At 43.1% G+C, this 20,200-nt stretch overlaps 1 protein-coding gene across 1 annotated transcript in view; it reads right to left on the minus strand.

Annotated features, from left to right (window-relative positions):
- The window catches only part of epg5 (ectopic P-granules autophagy protein 5 homolog (C. elegans)), a gene marked incomplete at its 5' end in the record, with an annotated part of 131,151 nt that overhangs the window by 50,375 nt on the left and 60,576 nt on the right, over positions 1-20,200 (minus strand). The window contains 10 exons of the mRNA XM_084323116.1: positions 9,852-9,994; positions 10,294-10,456; positions 12,016-12,187; positions 13,553-13,697; positions 14,930-15,053; positions 15,196-15,420; positions 15,956-16,122; positions 16,789-16,911; positions 17,017-17,124; positions 17,645-17,842. Coding sequence (XP_084179242.1) covers positions 9,852-9,994; positions 10,294-10,456; positions 12,016-12,187; positions 13,553-13,697; positions 14,930-15,053; positions 15,196-15,420; positions 15,956-16,122; positions 16,789-16,911; positions 17,017-17,124; positions 17,645-17,842 — 1,568 coding nt within the window. The remainder of the gene's footprint in view (positions 1-9,851; positions 9,995-10,293; positions 10,457-12,015; positions 12,188-13,552; positions 13,698-14,929; positions 15,054-15,195; positions 15,421-15,955; positions 16,123-16,788; positions 16,912-17,016; positions 17,125-17,644; positions 17,843-20,200) is intronic.

Consider the following 20,200-nt stretch of genomic DNA (forward strand, 5'->3'; position numbering starts at 1 on the left):
AGCTTTAGACGTCTCGGACACTATAGGCTTTTCTAAGGAGCCTCTAGCGAGGTCTTCTAGTCTGGAGAGTCCCAGACATAGTGCTCAGGACAAGGCCTTTGCGCCCATTACGGAGCGGCAGTGTAACCGCTCGGCCTCGGCCTCAACAGCACCTGCTCCGCAACATGATTTTACACGTGTTGCGGGTTCCGGTCCCAGTACGCAGCGGCCTCCACTGCAACCCCGTCTTCCCGTCCTTGTGATTGGCGACTCCATCACCTGGCATATTAAGCTAGGTAAGCCAGCCGAGATCAAATGTTTTGGGGGAGCCAGAGCTACCGACATTGAAGCCAACCTGAGATTTCTGGCGAATAGCATAGTCAAGGCAAAAGGTAACCCACATATCACACCCACTGAAGATAAATTCGACCATATTGTTATACACGTCGGAAATAATGACTGTAGGATGAAAGTCTCTGAGGTCACAAAGATCAACATAGTTAGGCTTTCTGACCTCGCCAGAAAGATGAGTCGGCATCGAGTAATCTTCTCTGGCCCCCTGCCTGTAAACTGGCATGATGATGAGTTTGTGAGTAGGACAGCTTCTCTACACCGATGGCTGGAAAAATACTGTAAAGAACAGGGCTTAGGGTTCGTGGATAACTGGTCCTCTTTCTGGGGGCGCCCTGGCTTGCTGAGAAAGGACGGCGTGCATCCTAACATGCAAGGCGCCTCTCTCTTATCTCGCAATATAGACAAGATTATAGCTTCGGGCCTGCTAGTCATGCTAAACTGATGGACCCTGCCAATCCTTATACCTTTCTTGCTCGGTCCCTCCTCCTCCAGGCTCCCCACTCCTCTCTTTCTATCTCTACCCCTAAACCTGTATACCCAATCAAAACTAGAATATCCCGTTACGCTCCGCTTTACCCAGCTCGTCCTTGTGCGATAAACCATGCCAACTTAATTGCGATTAAACCTACCCGCATGGCTGAAAACCGCGCTGCTAAGTATACAGAGTGTGTGAAGGTTGGCCTTATCAACATCCGCTCTCTGCCAACCAAAGCTCTTTTGGTAAATGAACTGATAACAGACCATAGTCTCGACCTATTGGGCCTCACTGAGACATGGCTTAAAGGGGAACTCCACTTTTTTTGGAAATTAGCTTATTTAACATCTTCCCTGGAGTTAGACAAGAAGATGCATACCTTTTTTGTCTCTGTGCGTGCATTTTAGCTTTGGGAATAGACGCTCCGTTAGCATAGCTTAGCTTCATCACTGGAAGTGAGGCAGGACAGTAGCCTTACAGTGCCTTACAGTGTATTGCAAGGTCTGACATTGACCAAACTTGATATGCATGACCTTGGTGGGCTCTAGGTCAACTCCTGAAAAGGGGGTCAATGTCAGACCTTGCAATCAAAAGTTAGGGGGCGCACTGAAATTATGGCAAGGGTTATTAGCCCCCTAACTTTTGATTGCAAAGTCTGACATTGACCCCCTTTTCAGGAGTTGACCTAGAGCCCACCAAGGTCATGCATATCAAGTTTGGTCAATGTCAGACCTTGCAATACACTGTAAGGCACTGTAAGGCTACTGTCCTGCCTCACTTCCAGTGATGAAGCTAAGCTATGCTAACGGAGCGTCTATTCCCAAAGCTAAAATGCACGCACAGAGACAAAAAAGGTATGCATCTTCTTGTCTAACTCCAGGGAAGATGTTAAATAAGCTAATTTCCCAAAATAGTGGAGTTATCCTTTAAACCTAATGACTTTCTGCCCTTAAACGAGGCCTCACCCCCTAATTTTAGTAGCTCCCACATCGCACGCACCTCCAAGAAAGGAGGCGGAGTTGCTCTAATTTATGACTCTAAGCACAACTTTACATCCGACGCAAACTGTACGTTTTCCTCGTTTGAGGTGCTCCTGTTGCATCCCTCTCCACCCAACAGAAAGTGTGGCGGTCTGATTCCTACCTCCACTGCATCCTTTGTAATGGCTGTCCTATACCGCCCCCCAGGCCCTTACACCCTCTTCCTAGATGAATTTTCAACTTTCATCTCTGAGCTTGTTATGCGCTCAGATAACATTTTAATTGTTGGTGATTTTAACATTAATTCCAATAAAACCCTAGATCCCCTAAATAAGGCTTTTACCGACATCATTGACTCTGTCGGTCTCATTCAAATCGTTGACCAACCCACTCACAGTGGTGGGAACACCCTTGACCTAGTCCTAGCCCGCGGTCTCACTGTGTCAAATTTGACCGTCTCCCCCTATGTTCCTGCTCTCTCAGACCACTACCTCATCAAATTTCAAATTGATCTGACGGTTTCTCGCCCAGACAGTGTAGAATCCTACATGAGCCGTCGTATTAACGCCTCAACTGTCCCAATTCTAGTTAACTGCCTACCAGACACCCTCTCTCCCTTCCTCTCTTACTCTGGCCCCCTTGATCTCTTTACAGACAATCTTAATGCCGCCCTTCGTAGCACGCTCGACATTGTCGCTCCCCTTAAACCTAAAATTAAACGTGCTCCGCAAAAACGAACTCCCTGGTTTACGGAGGAAACGCGCTCTTTTAAAAAGGCTTGTCGCAAACTTGAACATAAATGGCGTTCGACCAAACTCGAAGTATTCCGCCTCGCCTGGAATGATAGTTTACGTAACTACAAAAAGGCACTCTCACTTGCCAAAACCTCTTATTTTTCCAGGCTCATAAATGAAAACAAAAACAACTCAAAGTTTCTGTTTGACACAGTTGCAAAACTTACACAGAAACAACCAAGTGCCCTAAACCATGCGTTCTCGGCTAACGAATTCATGACATTTTTTACCAAGAAAATTGACCTCATTAGAGATGAAATTGTTGCTTTACTCAACAATCAGAGTCCCTCCCAACCTTTGACGGGCATTCCCCCTGACTTTGATTCCAGTCATACGCTATGCTGCCTTGAAAACGTCTCACTTAGTGCCCTCTCTAAACTGGTTGGCGCGGCTAAACCTTCAACCTGTCTGTTTGACCCTCTCCCAGCAACTCTCATCAAAGAACTCTTCCCAACTCTAGGCCCTGCCCTACTCAATATATTCAACACCTCTTTGTCTACTGGCGTGGTGCCCCTGGCCTTTAAATCAGCAGTCATTAAACCACTACTTAAAAAACCGAACCTCGACCCTCTAATCTTGAAAAATTACAGACCTATTTCCAATCTTCCATTCCTATCCAAAGTGTTAGAACGGATCGTCGCAACGCAACTTACTGACCATTTATCAAACAATAATCTTAATGAATCATTTCAATCTGGCTTTAGAGCCTTACACTCCACCGAAACGGCGGTTACCAAAGTCACAAATGACTTACTGCTCTCTCTTGACTCAAACCTCACTTCTGTGCTCTTATTGCTTGATCTCAGTGCAGCCTTTGACACTATCGATCACTCGATTCTTCTAGGTCGGCTTGAGAATCATGTTGGCATTCGGGGTCTCGCACTAGCTTGGTTTAAATCCTATTTAACTGATAGAACACACTGCGTCGTCTATAATGATTTAACATCTGAGACCCTCCCAGTGCAATGTGGTGTCCCACAAGGCTCTGTCCTGGGCCCTTTGCTATTTTCGATTTACATGCTACCCCTCGGCGATATCATACGCAAATTTGGCATAAACTTTCATTTTTACGCTGATGACACCCAATTATATATACCTATTAAGCCAAATGATCCCTCCCAACTACAAAACCTTGAGGCCTGCTTGCTTGCCGTCAAAAAATGGATGTCGCAAAACTTTCTACTCCTTAATGCAGATAAAACTGAGATGTTAATTGTTGGCCCCCCAAACCACAGAGGCCTGTTTCAGGACATCTCACTCAACTTTGATACCCGTCATGTATCCCAGAGCTCCACCATAAAAAACCTCTGAGTCATTTTTGATTCCTCCCTCTCATTTAATGCACATATAAAAAATGCCACCAAAATTGCATTCTTCAATCTTCGTAATATCGCAAAAATACGCCCATTTTAACTCTGGCTGATGCTGAAACCCTGATTCATGCTTTTGTCTCATCACGTCTGGACTACTGTAATGCACTTTTTTCAGGCCTACCTAATTCAAGCATCAAAAATCTTCAACTTGTGCAAAATGCGGCTGCACGGATACTAACTAGAACCAGAAAATTTGATCACATCACACCAGTTTTGTCCGCCCTACACTGGCTTCCTATCCAAGCCCGTTCTGACTTTAAAGTGCTACTCCTCACTTACAAAATTTTAAATGGGCTTGCACCGCTCTATCTATCCGATCTCATCTCCCGATACTCGCCCGCTCGTGCTCTGCGCTCACAAAATGCGGGGCTTCTATCGACCCCTAGGGTTAAAAAGAAATCCGCCGGCCACAGAGCCTTTGTCTACCGCGCTCCCTACCTGTGGAACAAATTACCTGCCGTCATCAGGGGCGCCTGCTCTGTCGAAGCTTTTAAATCCCTGCTTAAGACTCATCTTTTCTCTCTCTCCTTCAACCTACCCTGATCTCACCTGGTCGGGGACTGACCTTTAGATTAATCTGTGTAGTTTAGTTAGGGTACAGGGTACTACATGGTACCACAGAGTACTACATGTTACTACATGGCACTACGGGGTACTACATGGCTCTACATGGCTCTGCGTGGCACTACATGGCACTACATGGCACTACGGGGTACTACATGGTACTACAGGGTACTACATGGCACTACGGGGTACTACAGGGTACTACGGTGTATTACATGGTACTACATGGCACTACAGGGTACTACATGTCTGCTCCTTTGCAGCACCACAAACATGGGAACTCTCTAACTCTTCCCCCCCCTCCCTCTTTCCCCCCCCCCTCCCTCCCCCTTCTCTCTGAGTGCTCATCTCGCTGACTAAGGTGATGGATGCCTCGGGGTCTTGGCCAAGATTGTAGTGACTGCTCTATATGCACCTCCGAGGCCTTGGATCAGTTATTCACCGTCGTCTGTCCGTGGTCCTGTCAACTGATTAACAGTATTAACAGACTGTTAACAGATTAACAGTCAACGCGGTTTCATTGCTGGGTTAAGTACTTATATTCTATTCACATAATACACTTACTTCATATATCTACTCCATTCACATATATGCCTACCACTTGTATCTATTGCTATGTCCGCCCACTACAATCTCATGAGCTGTCTAACGCCTGTCCCGTCTCCCTATGACTTGATGTCCTGGAGTGTTGACCGGAGTGTTGGACGTCCCGTGATGAAGGCCGGGAGGTTGCGACCCCCTCTGCGTGCCCCCCTGTCTCCGGAGGTCTCGTAGCGGTGACCGGAGTGCCGGATGTCCCGCGATGATGTCGGGGAGTTCGCGACCCTCTCTGCGCCGCCCCCTATCTCCCTGTCTCTGGCTGTCCCTGAGCAATGACCGGAGTGTTGAATGTCCCGTGACTAACACGGGGAGGACGTGACCCTCTTTGCGCCGCCCCTGTGCCTCAAATAGATCCGCTATCAGCTCTATCTTTAATCTTTCAAAATGTTCAGTTGCTATTGCATGCACTCATCTGTGTTTCACTACACACATGAGTGCATGCTTACCAACTGTCCGTCTGCAACACTACTATCACCGACATCTAAGAAGGGAGATCCCCCCTTGAATGGCCCTTCTAAGGTTTCTCTCCTCCACACTGCCTGTGGAGCTTTTTTCCCTATTGTTAGGTTTTAGTGAGTTTTTCCTTACCTTCGCGTGGGGTATGTCTGGGAGTGCTTGCATTCTTTCATTTATTTGCATTCATCTAAAAATGTTTGGACCTTATGGTGTTCTTGTTCTGTTCTTGACTTATTGTTATGTTTTCTTCTTGACTTGTTTAAAGAAGACCTGTACGGCCCATGGGGACATTAACGTGTGTTCTCGGGCCCTATAAATAAATTTGATTTGATTTGATTGTCTTATATATTGTGCTAAAGGCTCAAGGCTTTCATTGCATCCAGGGACAGCATCGCCTTAGGTGTGGTGTCTTCCTTGTTAGCATCTAGTACGTGTAGTAATCGTCTTATGTTATCAGTGATCAAGCGGCCTCTTATGAAGCCAGTTTGGTCCGGATGAATTAAAGACGTCATATGCTTTTGTAGTCTGATGGCTAATACCTTAGAGTACAGTTTGATATCGGTTCCGAGGAGGCTTAAAGGTCTATAACTACCGCACTCGGTGGGGTCTTTGTCTTTTTTAAGGAGGACTGTTATGAGTGCAATATTGTCGTGTTTATGGAAGTTCCCCTCATTGACCGAGTATAAAATCATATTTAGTAATAAGGGTCCAATTATGTCCCAACAAGAGAGGTACATTTCTGGTGGGATACCGTCTCTTCCAGGAGCCCTACCACTTTGCATTTCAGATATGGCCTCCCTAAGTTCATCTAGTGTGATCGGTGTTTCTAACTGTTTAGCGTCATCCTCTGAAAGTTTAGGGAGGTTAATTTGATTAAGATATGTGTCCATTTTGTTTTGATCGAAGGTCGTTTCTGATTTGTATAAGTTGGAGTAGAATTCTTTGAATGTCGCGTTTATTTCTTTGGGTTCTGTAACAAGTCCTTGTTGTGCTCTAATGGTAGTTATATCTGCAAATTTTGCGTTAACTCTTAATCGCATAGCTAATAGGTGACTTGGTTTGGAACCTTGGGAGTACTGCTGTTGTCTTGTGCTACGTATTTGCATTTCAGATTGTTGTCTGTATATGGCGTTAATCTCTTTTTTTAGTATATTGACTTGATTTTCCAGTCGAACCGAGTTGTTGTATTGTAAAGAATTAAATAACGTTGAATAAAGCGTTTCCAGTTCAGCCAGTTTTGAGCATTGATTCTTGCGTATTTTGGAGGAAAAGCTATCAGTGAAATCCTTGATCATTCCCTTTACCAACATCCATAATATTCTGGGGTCCTGCACCGAATTCGCATTAATCCGTAGGAATACCGTAAGAGCTTCTTTGATTTGTGTAATGAATTCCTTGTTATTAAGCAGCATCGAGTTAAATCGCCATCTTGGGGCTCGGGATGATAGTATACCAAATGTTCCTTTTAGGAGTAAATAACAGATCTGATAATGCATTGGGTATCATTTCCACATCGTAGTTATCAAATAGTCTCGGGGATGCAAAAACATAATCTATTCTGGATAATGTGTTATGTCTCGCAGATCGACAAGAGTACTTCCGGGTCGTGGGGTTGAGTGATCGCCATAAGTCATTTACACCTGTAATCTTCGACCAATCCTTTAATGCATTAGATGACTTTTTTTGTTCGTTGGAAAAGGAGGGGTAAGATTTATCCATCCTTGGATTCCAAATGGCATTAAAATCCGCACCAATTATAAATGAGTATTCGGGAAGGTCTAACATTGCTCTGGTAAGTGTAGTGAAGAAACTAACTTCGTATAAATTTGGGGCGTATACCACTACCAACGCTATTTTCCTGTTCTTGTGTACAATCTTAGCTATAGTTATCCGACCATCTGAATCAGACCATACTCCCTTCAATTCAATATTCAACTTCCGTTTAACGACTATGGCAACTCCACGAGTTCTCGTTCCAAAGGAAGAGTGACTAATGTTATGATATGTGTTGTCCGCTAACGTATCTATGAATATATATTTATTTTACATTTATTTAATCTTTATTTACCCAAGTAAGTAAGAACAAATTCTTATTTTATTTTATTGTCAAAAGTATGCATAATGTTGTGTTAATTCCACGACAAGAGATATGTAATGTTAATTACCTTAAATTATTCCGTTTTTTTGGGGGGGAAACCCTGCATATATCGGTATCAGTTGATATCGGTATCGGAAATTAAGAGTTGGACAATATCGGTATATCGGATATCGGTAAAAAAGCCAATATCGAACATCCCTAATCAAGACCTATGAACTACTTCCGGGTCGGCTTGACCATCTGGGGTTTAAAACGCTGCAGAGTAGTGTACTTCGCTCTTTCAAACTAAATAACTATTGGAACGAACTTTAAGACCGCGTGAAGCACAGGTCTTTCGGAACAAAGAAGCTGTTGAACCAGCTATATTTGGCAACCTAACTGACCAACGGTATGCTATATTGTAAACGCAGACTTACAGTCTCAATTGTCATTTGTGTAAGCATTGAATGTCTAACGGTTTGTTGATGTGTTGATAACGCGGGCTACCATTCTCAAATGTTATTGTGTATACCAACCTATCGCTGATTTGCAACGTTTTGTTTCTGTTTACCACCAGGTTACTAATCTGACTACCGCCAGCTAAAGCTGGTTAAATCACTAACAATCACTGTACTGTAAGCTTCTACGGAATAAACGAGTACAAGATAAAGTCGGTCATCCGAATTGTTTCCTTCGGTCTGGAAAGAACAGTTGTTTGCCTACACCCTTCCAGAGGGAGATCTGGATCAGCACATAAAGAGTGTGACTGACTGGATATCTGGACAGTGTGTGTGTGTGTGTGTGTGTGTGTGTGTGTATACTGACGTGATGAAGTTCTCGGTGTGCATTTGTGATTGAGTGAGTGAGTGAGTAAGTGTATTGACGTGATGAAGTTGTCTGTGTGCATTTGTGATTGAGTGAGTGAGTGAGTGTGTATCTGCTATTATTGGTAGCCGCTCTATTTGGAGACGGCGTTGCTTTTTTTTTTTTTTTTTTTTTTTGGTCTTTTTCCCCCTCCATTTTCCTCCGATTTTCTTGCTTTTTGTACCCATAGAGTAGATATAGTTTTATGGAAATGCTATTGTATCTGTTTTTTAAACATCATCCGTGTCAATATTGTATGTGTACGATGAATGCTGCACAGTCACAAACGTAATTGAATGACTCCCAATGAGCTAATTGCACTGTTAGTGTTTATGTCCTTAAGACATTGTGCGCCAACAACGGGTATACTCGTTATTGCCTGCCAATCGTTGTGCGCCAACAGTGAGTAAACTCGTTTTTGGGATCGGTATTTAATTTTTTCGCCATGGCATTCATAATTCATCCAGCCTCCCTACGGGACGCAGCTGGACCCTGTCTGATATTGCAACGCCGGTGCATCAGGGAAAATCCTCCGCCAGAGATATATTGTAACGTGGGTCTACACACTCTAGTGCATTGGATCGCTTTCGAAACACAAGAATCAATATGATTTCGGCGTTTATTGCGTCATACAAACGGAAAATGGATCTAGCAGATCGACATCGAATAATTGGATTTTTTTTCCTCCAGACTCATCGGCGAACGGTAAGAGGTTATTTTCAGCTCGATTGTTTATTTATTTCACTGCAATCCATCTGATCAACGTATCAACCCATACTAAAAAAAGCTGTTACTGACAATCAAGGAATTATAAACGACCCCCCCCCCTTTCCTTCACGCATGATGAAGCATAATGTATACCGATCATATACATTTGAATTTTTTAATATAGCGTGTATAGGAACAAAACGCCAATCGATAATGTATCATATGCGTCGGGCCTATAACTCGCATTTTAGGAATTACTGCTATACACTCCAAAAACACTTATATTCATGAGGGTACTAACACAACAATGTATGAATGGAAAAATATAACGTTCCCACATCCGGAACGATAGATACCCGATGTTGAATGGGCCATTGTAATGTCGATATAGCTATAATATTTAAAAAGTTATAGCCCTGCAAAGAAGGTGAGCGACTCCATAGGCTTACAGCGCTGGCAGAGAGTGCACAAAGATGGGCACAATACCTGGCAGACAATGTGTTAATGTACTTTGTATTTATGTGGACATGAATAAAGCATCTAAAATGTATGTGCGTGTGTGTGCGTGTGTGTGTGTGTGTGTGTGTGTGTGTGTGTGTGTGTGTGTGTGTGTGTGTGTGTACTGACGTGATGAAGTTCTCTGTGTGCACTGCGGCCTGGGCCAGGCTCTGAGCAGGAGGGGCCATGGAATCAGCCTGGAGCTTCTTTATGTCGCTACACAGAGAAATTATCCGAGTCTGGACAGCTTCCTGTTTCTGCACACACTCACACTGCGCACAAACACAAACACACACACCCACACACTTTATTTGAATACCCAGGTCAAAAGTACATTATTTCCTTTGAAATGTAGTGGAGTAAAAGTATAAAGTTCCCTAAAATGTAAATACTCATGTAAAGTACAAGTAGCTCAGAATTGTACTTAAGTACAGTACTTGAGTAAAAATACTTTCCACCACTGCACAAAGCACAATATCTGCCACTCAGCCTACAAGACTACCTATCACACACATATACACAAACAATATGGAAATATGAAATTATGGCTTGTATGCGTGTTTGGTCTTACTGTGACAGTGATGCTTGCTGGTCCCTGGCAGGGCTGCCCCCCCTTCCCCCTACACTCCAGCTCCATGGTGACTTGCTCTGGTCGGTTCTTATACAGCAAGGGAAGGCTCTCCAACAGCTCCTGCTCCATCGCCACCTGCTGGGCTTCCCGCGCCACTGCAATCCTGACAATGCCGACGTGAATTGGAGAAACATAATTTATGTAGGCGAGTGTGATAGATTGCTAGCACCTGTTCAAAATGTACTAGCTTAATATAATCATGATGGAGTGTTTAATGTGTGTATGAGAGTGTGTGTGTGTGTGTGTTTGCGTGGGTGACTGTGTGCGAGAGTGAGTGTATAAGGATGCGACCCTCTCTGCGTGCCCCCGTCTCCCTGTCTCCGGCTGTCTCGTATTGATGACCGGAGTGTTGGACGTCCCGTGATGATGACCGGGAGGTTGCGACCCTCTCTGCGCCGCCCCCTGTCTCCGGCTGTCTCGGAGTGATGACCGAAGTGTTGAACGTCCCATGATGAAGACCGGGAGGACGCGACCCTCTTTGCGCCGCCCCTGTGCCTCAAATAGATCAGCTCTATCTTTAATCTTTCAAAATGTTCAGTTGCTATCGCTATCAGCTCTATCTTAAATTTTTCTAAATGTTCAGTTGCTATCGCATGCACTCATCTGTGTTTCACTACACACGAGTGCATGCTTACCAACTGTTCGCCTGTTTTTACTGCAACACTACTATCACCGACATCTAAGAAGGGAGATCCCCCCTTGAATGGCCCTTCTAAGGTTTCTCTCCTCCACACTGCCTGTGGAGCTTTTTTTCCTATTGCTAGGTTTTAATGAGTTTTTCCTTACCTTCGCGTGGGGTATGTCTGGGAGTGCTGCATTTATTTTGCATTTATTTTAAATTTTCTGGACCTTATGGAGTTCTTGTTTTGTTCTTGACTTATTGTGATGTTTCTTCTTGACTTGTTTAAAGAAGACGTGTACGGCCCATGGGGACATTAACGTGTGTTGTCGGGCCTTACAAATAAATTTGATTTGATTTATAAGATATTCCTTTATTGATCCCCTTGTATGTGTGTTTGAATATGTGTATGTATGTATGCATCTGTATGTGTATATGTGCGTGTGTATGTGTGTGTATATGTATGTGTGTATATGTGTGTATGTGTGTATGTATGTATGTATGTATGTATGTATGTGTATGTATGTACGTATATGTATGTATGTATGTTTGTGTATGTATGCATGTAATGTATGTGTGTGTGTGTGTGTGTATGTATGTTTGTGTATGTATGTATGTTTGTGTATGTATGTATGTTTGTGTATGTATGTATGTACGTACGTATGTATGTGTGTATGTATGTATGTATGCATGTAATGTATGTGTGTGTGTGTGTGTGTGTGTGTGTGTGTATGTATGTGTGTGTGCATGCGTGTATTTATGTATGTATCTGTATGTGTGTATGTGTGTATGTGTGTATGTATGTATGTATGTATGTATGTATGTATGTATGTATGTATGTATGTATGTATGTATGTATGTATGTATGTGTGCATGTGTGTGTATGTGTGTGTGTGTGTGCGTGTATTTATGCATGTATCTGTATGTGTGTGTGCGTGTACGTATATGTATGTGTGTATATGTATATGTATATGTATATTTATGTGTGTGTGTGTGTGTGTGTGTGTGTGTGTGTGTGTGTGTGTGTGTGTGTGTGTGTGTACCTGGCCTGGTCCTGCAGGGTGCTGAGGTCCAGCTGCAGTAGCTGAGCAGCAGCCTTGGCGTCAGTGAGGCAGCTGCTGGGGACCTCAGCCAGAGGAGCTTTGAGCTGCTGCAGCTCAGGGGCACAGCGGGGCACCGGGTGCTTCAGCAGGTTGGAGAGGACGCGCTCCCTCGCTGCACCGGGAGGAACACAGAGACACAGGCCACAGGCAGACTGTCAAGAACCGTTTCAATTGAGATTACAAGTGGAAAACCTCAAGAGGAAATGATACAGAAAGGGTGTGATGCAGTGGGGGCTGGTGAAATGTATTCTAGGTGGGGCGGTGTCATATTCAATCAGTTTCAGTAACTACAGTAGTACAGTATATAACCAGACCTGCAAACTGATAAGAGGTGAAAAGGTGACATGTTTACAAACCTGTAGGGGTTCGTGGGCATTGTCCCCCAGAAGAAACTCGTTTTTAACATGTAAACGAAGCACTCAGAGAAGAAGCTAAATGGAAAAGACCACCCGTACCCGTACAATTACATTTTCATATCATAATATCATAACGCAGAGGCTGAGACTCACTTTTTTTTGCTGCTGGTAGAACTGGAAGAGGCGTGGCGTGTCGCGCTAACCCTTCGAGAAGCTTTGTGGTCCGGGCTTGAACTTTCCATAAATGTGACCAAACTGTCCATAAATCCATTTAGTTAGATCCAACACTGTCTGAATGTATCTTGTGATTATTATCAATTTCAGACGACAACAACTATTAGCGCTAGTTATTTCCTGGTTGACGTGACTCGGGACGTGACGTCTGCGCCAAGCTCTTTTATTTGTATTTTCTCCACCAAACTTCTCCTCTCAAATAGCTTTTGGAGAAGAGATATTATTGAATTTGGGGGCAGCTGTAATCCCGTCTCTCGAGTCCCTGCGTTCATCATAGTCGTCATCACGTCAGTCCACCCCCCCCAACACACCAATGACTCTGCTTGGGGCGCTAAATTAATCGCCCTTTAGGCATCATATTTGAAGACGCTGATTGGCAAAATTTTGTTGCTAGGTGTATTTATGTTGCCATGTGCATTTTTCAATTGGCTGCGTTGCGCACTGATGCCCAGACAGTGGGGCGATGTTTCTAGCGCCCCAGAAGAGAGCGGGGATGAACAGGAAGCACAAACAATGATTTATATTTTATATATTACACGTTATTGTGCATTTTAAACACAAACACTTAAAATGAGTAATTATTATTTATTTTTCAAATGTTTATTATATTTTCTAAATCTACTATAATAGAAAAATCCAAAACCACTTTCCACCAGGGGGGGCGGCGCACTATGGACCAGTCGCCACTGGTATGGTGGCCTATCGTGTACCAATAATACTATGTGATAATTCTCTTCTTTAAGCAAGGTTTTGGTGCAGTTGCTCCATGAAATGAGAATGCGCTGTTAAAGGCTGAGAGTTCCTATCCTTCACTGGACTGAGAATCTAAAAGTCGAAATATTAAAACAACATGTTTTGGATACCCAGTAGTAACGTTGTGTATCTACCTGTGCTGAGGCTGGTGTAGTCAGTGAAGCCAGGGTTGTTGGTCTGGAGGAAAGTGGGCTCACTCTGGACCTTCTCCCACAGAGACAGAACCTCCATCGCATCATACTGCACACGCTCCTGGTCCACATACTCCAACCACAGCTCCTATCACATGACATAATAATAATAATAATAATAATAATAATAATAATAATAATAATAATAATAATAATAATAATAATAATAATAATAATAATAATAATAACTTTATTTATATAGCACCTTTCATACATGGTTGCAGCTCAAAGTGCTTCACAGCAAATAGCATAAAATGAACATAAATCAAATTAGCATACAGTTGACATAAGAATAGGTATAAAAGACAATCAAAGTAGTGCAATGTAGAAAGTGCAGACATAAGAATAGGCATAAAATAAGTACAATAAGTACAGTGTTCCTCGAAAGCATGTGAGCAACACTGTACTTGTAAAATAAGTAAGTACAGTGTTGCATGTGAACCCCCCCGGAACAGCCAGTCCCCCAAACACCCCACACATCAATCCCCACCACATCCCCATCCAAGACACACCCCCTGATAAAGCACGCCAACACAACATACTGCCCTAGTTAAATCACTATCATAACATCCTACCACATAACACAACAAGCATACTGCTCTAGTTAAATCACTATCATAACATCCTATCACATGACATAACACAACATACTGCCCTAGTTAAATCACTAACATAACATCCTACCACATAACACAACAAGCATACTGCTCTAGTTAAATCACTATCATAACATCCTATCACATGACATAACACAACATACTGCCCTAGTTAAATCACTATCATAACATCCTATCACACGACATAACACAACATACTGCTCTAGTTAATTCACTATCATAACATCCTATCACATGACATAACACAACATACTGCTCTAGTTAAATCACTAACATAACATCCTACCACATAACACAACAAGCATACTGCTCTAGTTAAATCACTATCATAACATCCTATCACATGACATAACACAACATACTGCTCTAGTTAAATCACTATCATAACATCCTATCACATGACATAACACAACATACTGCTCTAGTTAAATCACTATCATAACATCCTATTACATGACATAACACAACATACTGCTCTAGTTAAATCACTATCATAACATCCTATCGCATGACATAACACAACATACTGCCCTAGTTAAATCACTATCATAACATCCTATCACACGACATAACACAACATACTGCTCTAGTTAATTCACTATTAACATCCTACCACATGACACAACAAACACACTGCTGTAGTTAAATCACTATCATACTATCCTACAGTAGATCACACACACATACACACAGAATCACAGACCTGTTTTCGCTGCATGACCTTGGCCAGTCTGTGAGGGTCGTACTGCTGAGGAAGAGAGGGCAGGTATACTTCCTTCCTCTGTAGCGTCTCATCATCCAACCACACGGCAAACACACCAAACAACCTGGAAACAGCCAATCACAGAAGATCTGAGAGCCAGTTAAAAATAATAATAATAATAAATAAAAGGATGATTGTGTCCCATCGCCGTCATAGCGTTCTAGCCAAAGAAAGTTAAGGATGCAATTTCAATGCCTTCTTCCTACCTGACTAGCTCGGTGTGTAACTGAGGAGAGGTGAGGTAGGGGGGCGGGGCGACCTCTGAGCTCTCCTCTGAGGAGGGTGTGTGTGGGGGATGGACTCGCAGGGCCTGGCTGGCGGCGTGGTGGAAGTCGGACACCTCCTGTAGCCTCTGCCTCAGGTCTCTGAACAGAGCTGCTTGGGACGAGGCCTGGAAGAACCTCCAGCCAATACATCCACCAGCATCCAGCCTGAGAGACACACACACACACACACACACACACATGCAACAGTGCTTCACCTTTCAGGTTATAGAGGAGTATAGTACTGTACTTTGGACTCGATTCAAAACAAGAATAAAACTTAGTGTGTGTCAGTTGTGTGGGTACTACGTATTCTAGCATTATATTGTATGAATAAAGAACATCCATCGGCCTCCAAAGAGTTGCTGAATCTTTCTCCCTCAATAGTTTTTTCCAGTTCAGTTTCTCTTGTACTATGTATTCAGCTTGTGGGTAGTAATGTGTGTATGTGTATGTATGTATGTGTGTATGTGTATGTGTGTATGTGTATGTGTATGTGTATGTGTATGTGTATGTGTGTGTGTGTGTGTGTGTGTGTGTGTGTGTGTGTGTGTATTCAGTTTGTGCTGTAATACGTAGCCAGGCCATATGGCGGAGATGATAGTAGTACTCAAGTGTTCCTTATTTGAATCTTATTTGTACTTTTTTTTAATTGGTGGACGATCCAAATGAAGAATTCTGAACTGAAGGCGTGACATCTTACCCATAATCTGGACCTGGCTGTCTGAGGTAGAGCTGCAGGAACCTCTGCCAGACCAGAGGGAGGACGGGGTGGTCAGGGGGCGTGGCCAAGGCCTGACACGCCCACCGGTACACCTGCAGCCGCTGCAGAGACGGAGCCACCGGCAGCTTCAGACGCTGCTGTGCCTTCTGGCTCACACAGACACACAGAGATACAGAGACACAGAGACACACAGACACAAAGACACACAGTTCATATTAACATTGTCCTGTTACAACATCAGAACAAAGCGGGGCTCGCAACTCACTTGTAGTGCCAAGGTGATTTTAATAAACAAAACAGGCAGTAGATGCAACGTTTCGACCTTACCGGTCTTCCTCATGTTCTTATGTATTACTGTTTTTACAGTTTGGCTCAGCACCAACAAACGGAGGATGTGCGTTATTTATTTTTTCTGACTGTTACAACATCAACCTCTATAACAGAGGACTAGGGATGCACCGATACTGGTATTGATACCATATATACTGGTATTGATATATTGATGCCGATGCCAGGCTGAAATCGGTATCAGGGACAATTTCCCAAATTGATACTTGGTAATGAATCAGATTGATACTTGGTATAGTAATGGGTCAGATGGATACTTGGTATAGTAATGGATCCGATGGATACTTGGTATCGGGGCAATATTTATAGTTTAGGGTCAGAATCAGTCACATCCGTAACTTAGGATACTTAACTGTGTGTGTGTGTGTGTGTGTGTGTGTGTGTGTGTGTGTGTGTGTGTGTGTGTGTGTGTGTGTGTGTGTGTGTGTGTGTGTGTGTGTGTGTGTGTGTGTGTGTGTCCACACCTTCAGGGCCTGGTCTGGGGAGAGGCTGGACTCTGACAGGAGCTCATGCTCCACACATTGTCTGAGCTGTGAATCCTCCTCAAACATGCCCTCCATGTTCAGCACCAGCCAGGCAAACCACACCTACAGTAGCAACGCAGAGAGTCACAAGCTGTGTCAGGTCTCAGGACACCAACAGGGCAATCCATTTTCTACCTGCAGAGACTACCAGCACTCTCACAGACTGACCTCTCCGCTCAGGGATAGGCCCTCTACGAAGGAGGGAGTGGAATTTCCCGCAATCCAGCCAACCAGAGAGGAGAGCAGACCACGGTCTCCATGGAAACCCAAGGCATTCTGAAGGGAATATGAGGACAGAGAACAATCACAACACAGCCACTGCAGGTACCACTGTGATAATGGAGGCAGATGTATGTTCAATATTGTGTATGAATATGCAACTGTATTATCCTAGTATGTATGAGCGTGCAAAACTGAGTGTGAGTGACAACTGACCGACTATGATAATAGTTATTGTTACTGTATATATATATCTATCCACATCTGACTGTAAATACCTGCACATAATCCTTTTTACATATCTGTTGGCCAGTATGACTACCATACTGTCTTTATACCTGTATCACTGTACATATTAATATTACAACTCTGTACATACATCTGATAAGCACTATTACTCAGTAGTACCAATTTATATATTTTATACCCAGTTTAATCATATTACTATTGCATTTTGCTGTTACATTTGTATTCTGGTTTGATGCCAAACTTCTTTTCGTTGTACTGTACTTGTGCTGTGTAATAAATCTATTCTAATCTAATTAGAGTGTGATGGTGTGTGAGTGACTGTGTGAACCTTGTGTTGCTGGTACAACAGCTTCTGCACACACTCCTCCTGGTGGTGTGTGAATGCCGCCCGGCAGATCTGGTCCATGAGGAACAGAACGGTTCTGTCCCGGTACCACAGGTTCTGCTGGGTCAGGATCCCCACCCAGAACTCCAGGACCGCTACAGGGCCCACGCGACCAGGCCTGCAGCTCTCAACCACGTGGATCTGGAAGAGACACACAAACAGGTTCAGGATTCAGGATCAAAGTGTTGCCAATAGTTGCTATACACAATTTATGTTTCCCAAGGTAACTAAGGGATGAAACTAGTTTGCTACTATTCTGTTTATTTGAGTGTTTCAAGAAGATCTACAGCCGCCGCCATGACGCCTGATGTATCATCTGCTAGACATTCTCCCCCAACAAACCATCTCACTGGTCCCATGAATAACAACACCAGCCTACAAACCACTGCAATGGAGGGGGGGGGGGGGGGGGGCACTGCCGATGGAGACTCAGTGTTCAGGATAACAGAACATGAGGTGAGGAGGACCTTTAACACTTTCAGTGCCAGCAGGGGGCGCATGATTTAGTGCTTGAATGCCCAGCATCCACTTCAATGTTAGCGTTAATAACGCCTAATCTAACTAGAGCAGTATGTTGTGTTATGTCATGTGATAGGATGTTATGATAGTGATTTAACTAGAGCAGTATGCTTGTTGTGTTATGTGGTAGGATGTTATGATAGTGATTTAACTAGGGCAGTATGTTGTGTTGGCGTGCTTTATCAGGGGGTGTGTCTTGGATGGGGATGTGATGTGTCTAATCTGCCCGTCGCTTATCAATGACTCGTTTTCCAGTCAACATTGTCGAAGCGGATTGTTTTTTTATCGGTTCATTTCCGTTTTTATAGCATTTTGAAAAGCCCTAGTTTTCAAGGAAAATAAAAAAGATTCCGTGATAAACGCCCTGTACTGGAATATTCTAGAACAGCGGTTCTCAACAGGGGTGCCGTGGCACCCTAGGGTACCTCAGAGAGCTGCCAGGGGTGCCTTGAGATAAAAAAAAAAAAAAAAAAAAATTGCAGATTGCAGCTGCAATGTTTTCCATGAAAATACCATATTTGGATACGTTTGATCATTTCTCAAAATCTGAAAATCATTATTTAATTAAACACAGAAAAGGATCACCAAGTTACTCTGGATAAAAAAAAACCTTTACAGAGAACATTGAGACAAAGCTTCCTGACACATCTCCATCCAAACTCTTGGAAGAACTCATTGAAATCTCATCTGATACCATCTGGAGAGCTCGTTTCAGAGTGTGGAGCTGAGTACCAAGTATCTCATGATGCAGCAGTTAAGGTGTTGATACCATTCAGCACCACATATCTGTGTGAAGCTGGCTTTTCATCCATGACAGCTCTGAAAACAAAATATAGGGCCAAGTTGAGCCTTGAGGATGACATTCGTGTTGCCTTGTCAAAGATCTCCCCACGTATTGACCGTATTATTAGCCAGCAGCAGCAGACCTCGCATTGAGCTAGAAATGTCCACTGAGTGAACGAGTGCTTATTTTCTGTATTTATTTATATTTTTTGAGAAATGGTAACTTGGTGATCCTTTTCTGTGAAATGGTCACACTTATCCAAATATGCTATTTTTATGGAGAACAGTGCAGCTGCAACAGATAGCACTTTAGTGATCCTTTTCTGTATTTAAAAAAAATACATGATTTTCAGTTTGAGAAATGGTCACACTTATCCAAATATGCTATTTTTATGGAAAAGAGTGCAGCTGCAACAGATAGCACTTTAGTGATAATCTTCTGTGATTTTATTTAAAGAAATATGCTATTTGATTTACTACTACAAGCAGTGTAATGTCAACAATACTAAGCCATTTAGACCTGAAACACCTGTTAATAATGCATTATATAGCCTGCATATACACACAAATGTGTTTCCCGGTTTCTTAAATAAACATTATTTTTAAAGCAAGCACTTTTGTCATCATTGTAGCAAAAAAGACAGGACCGGAAAAGTCTTTATCGTATCTAGGGGTGCCATGGAATATTTTATTGAACACAGTGGTGCCTTGGCAGCAGAAAGGTTGAGAACCCCTGTTCTAGAATGTTGTCATTTTTCGGCCTATTTATGAATCGTTTTCAAATAAACGCTAGATTATCGATAATATTATGTGTACGTATGCACGCTATATAGGCGATCTGAAAAATCAATTCTCTGATTTCCTCAAAGTCATCGCCCACACACACACACACATAGGGCGAACGCTGAGAGCTCAGCGAATACAACTCTGATTATCCCAAGACTTGTAAAATCGATTCCTTACCTCAGATCAGATGTTCTCCAAAAAGATCATTCCAATTCCTGATCGCCATTCCAAAAACCGATCACTTTTATTGATCCAACGCTACATACTGTAAACACATATTCCACGCTGTTCTGATGGTCCACAATGAATCCGATCGGCTCGGGGTACATGCCTGAGAAGTAAAATGTGGATTCCGGATTTTTCTTTTCTCATCCATTTTCATTGAGTCCATTCCAAAAGGTCGCATTACCA

Source organism: Notolepis coatsorum (assembly GCF_963971535.1).
Source record: "Notolepis coatsorum genome assembly, chromosome: 10".
Classification (NCBI taxonomy): domain Eukaryota; kingdom Metazoa; phylum Chordata; class Actinopteri; order Aulopiformes; family Paralepididae; genus Notolepis; species Notolepis coatsorum.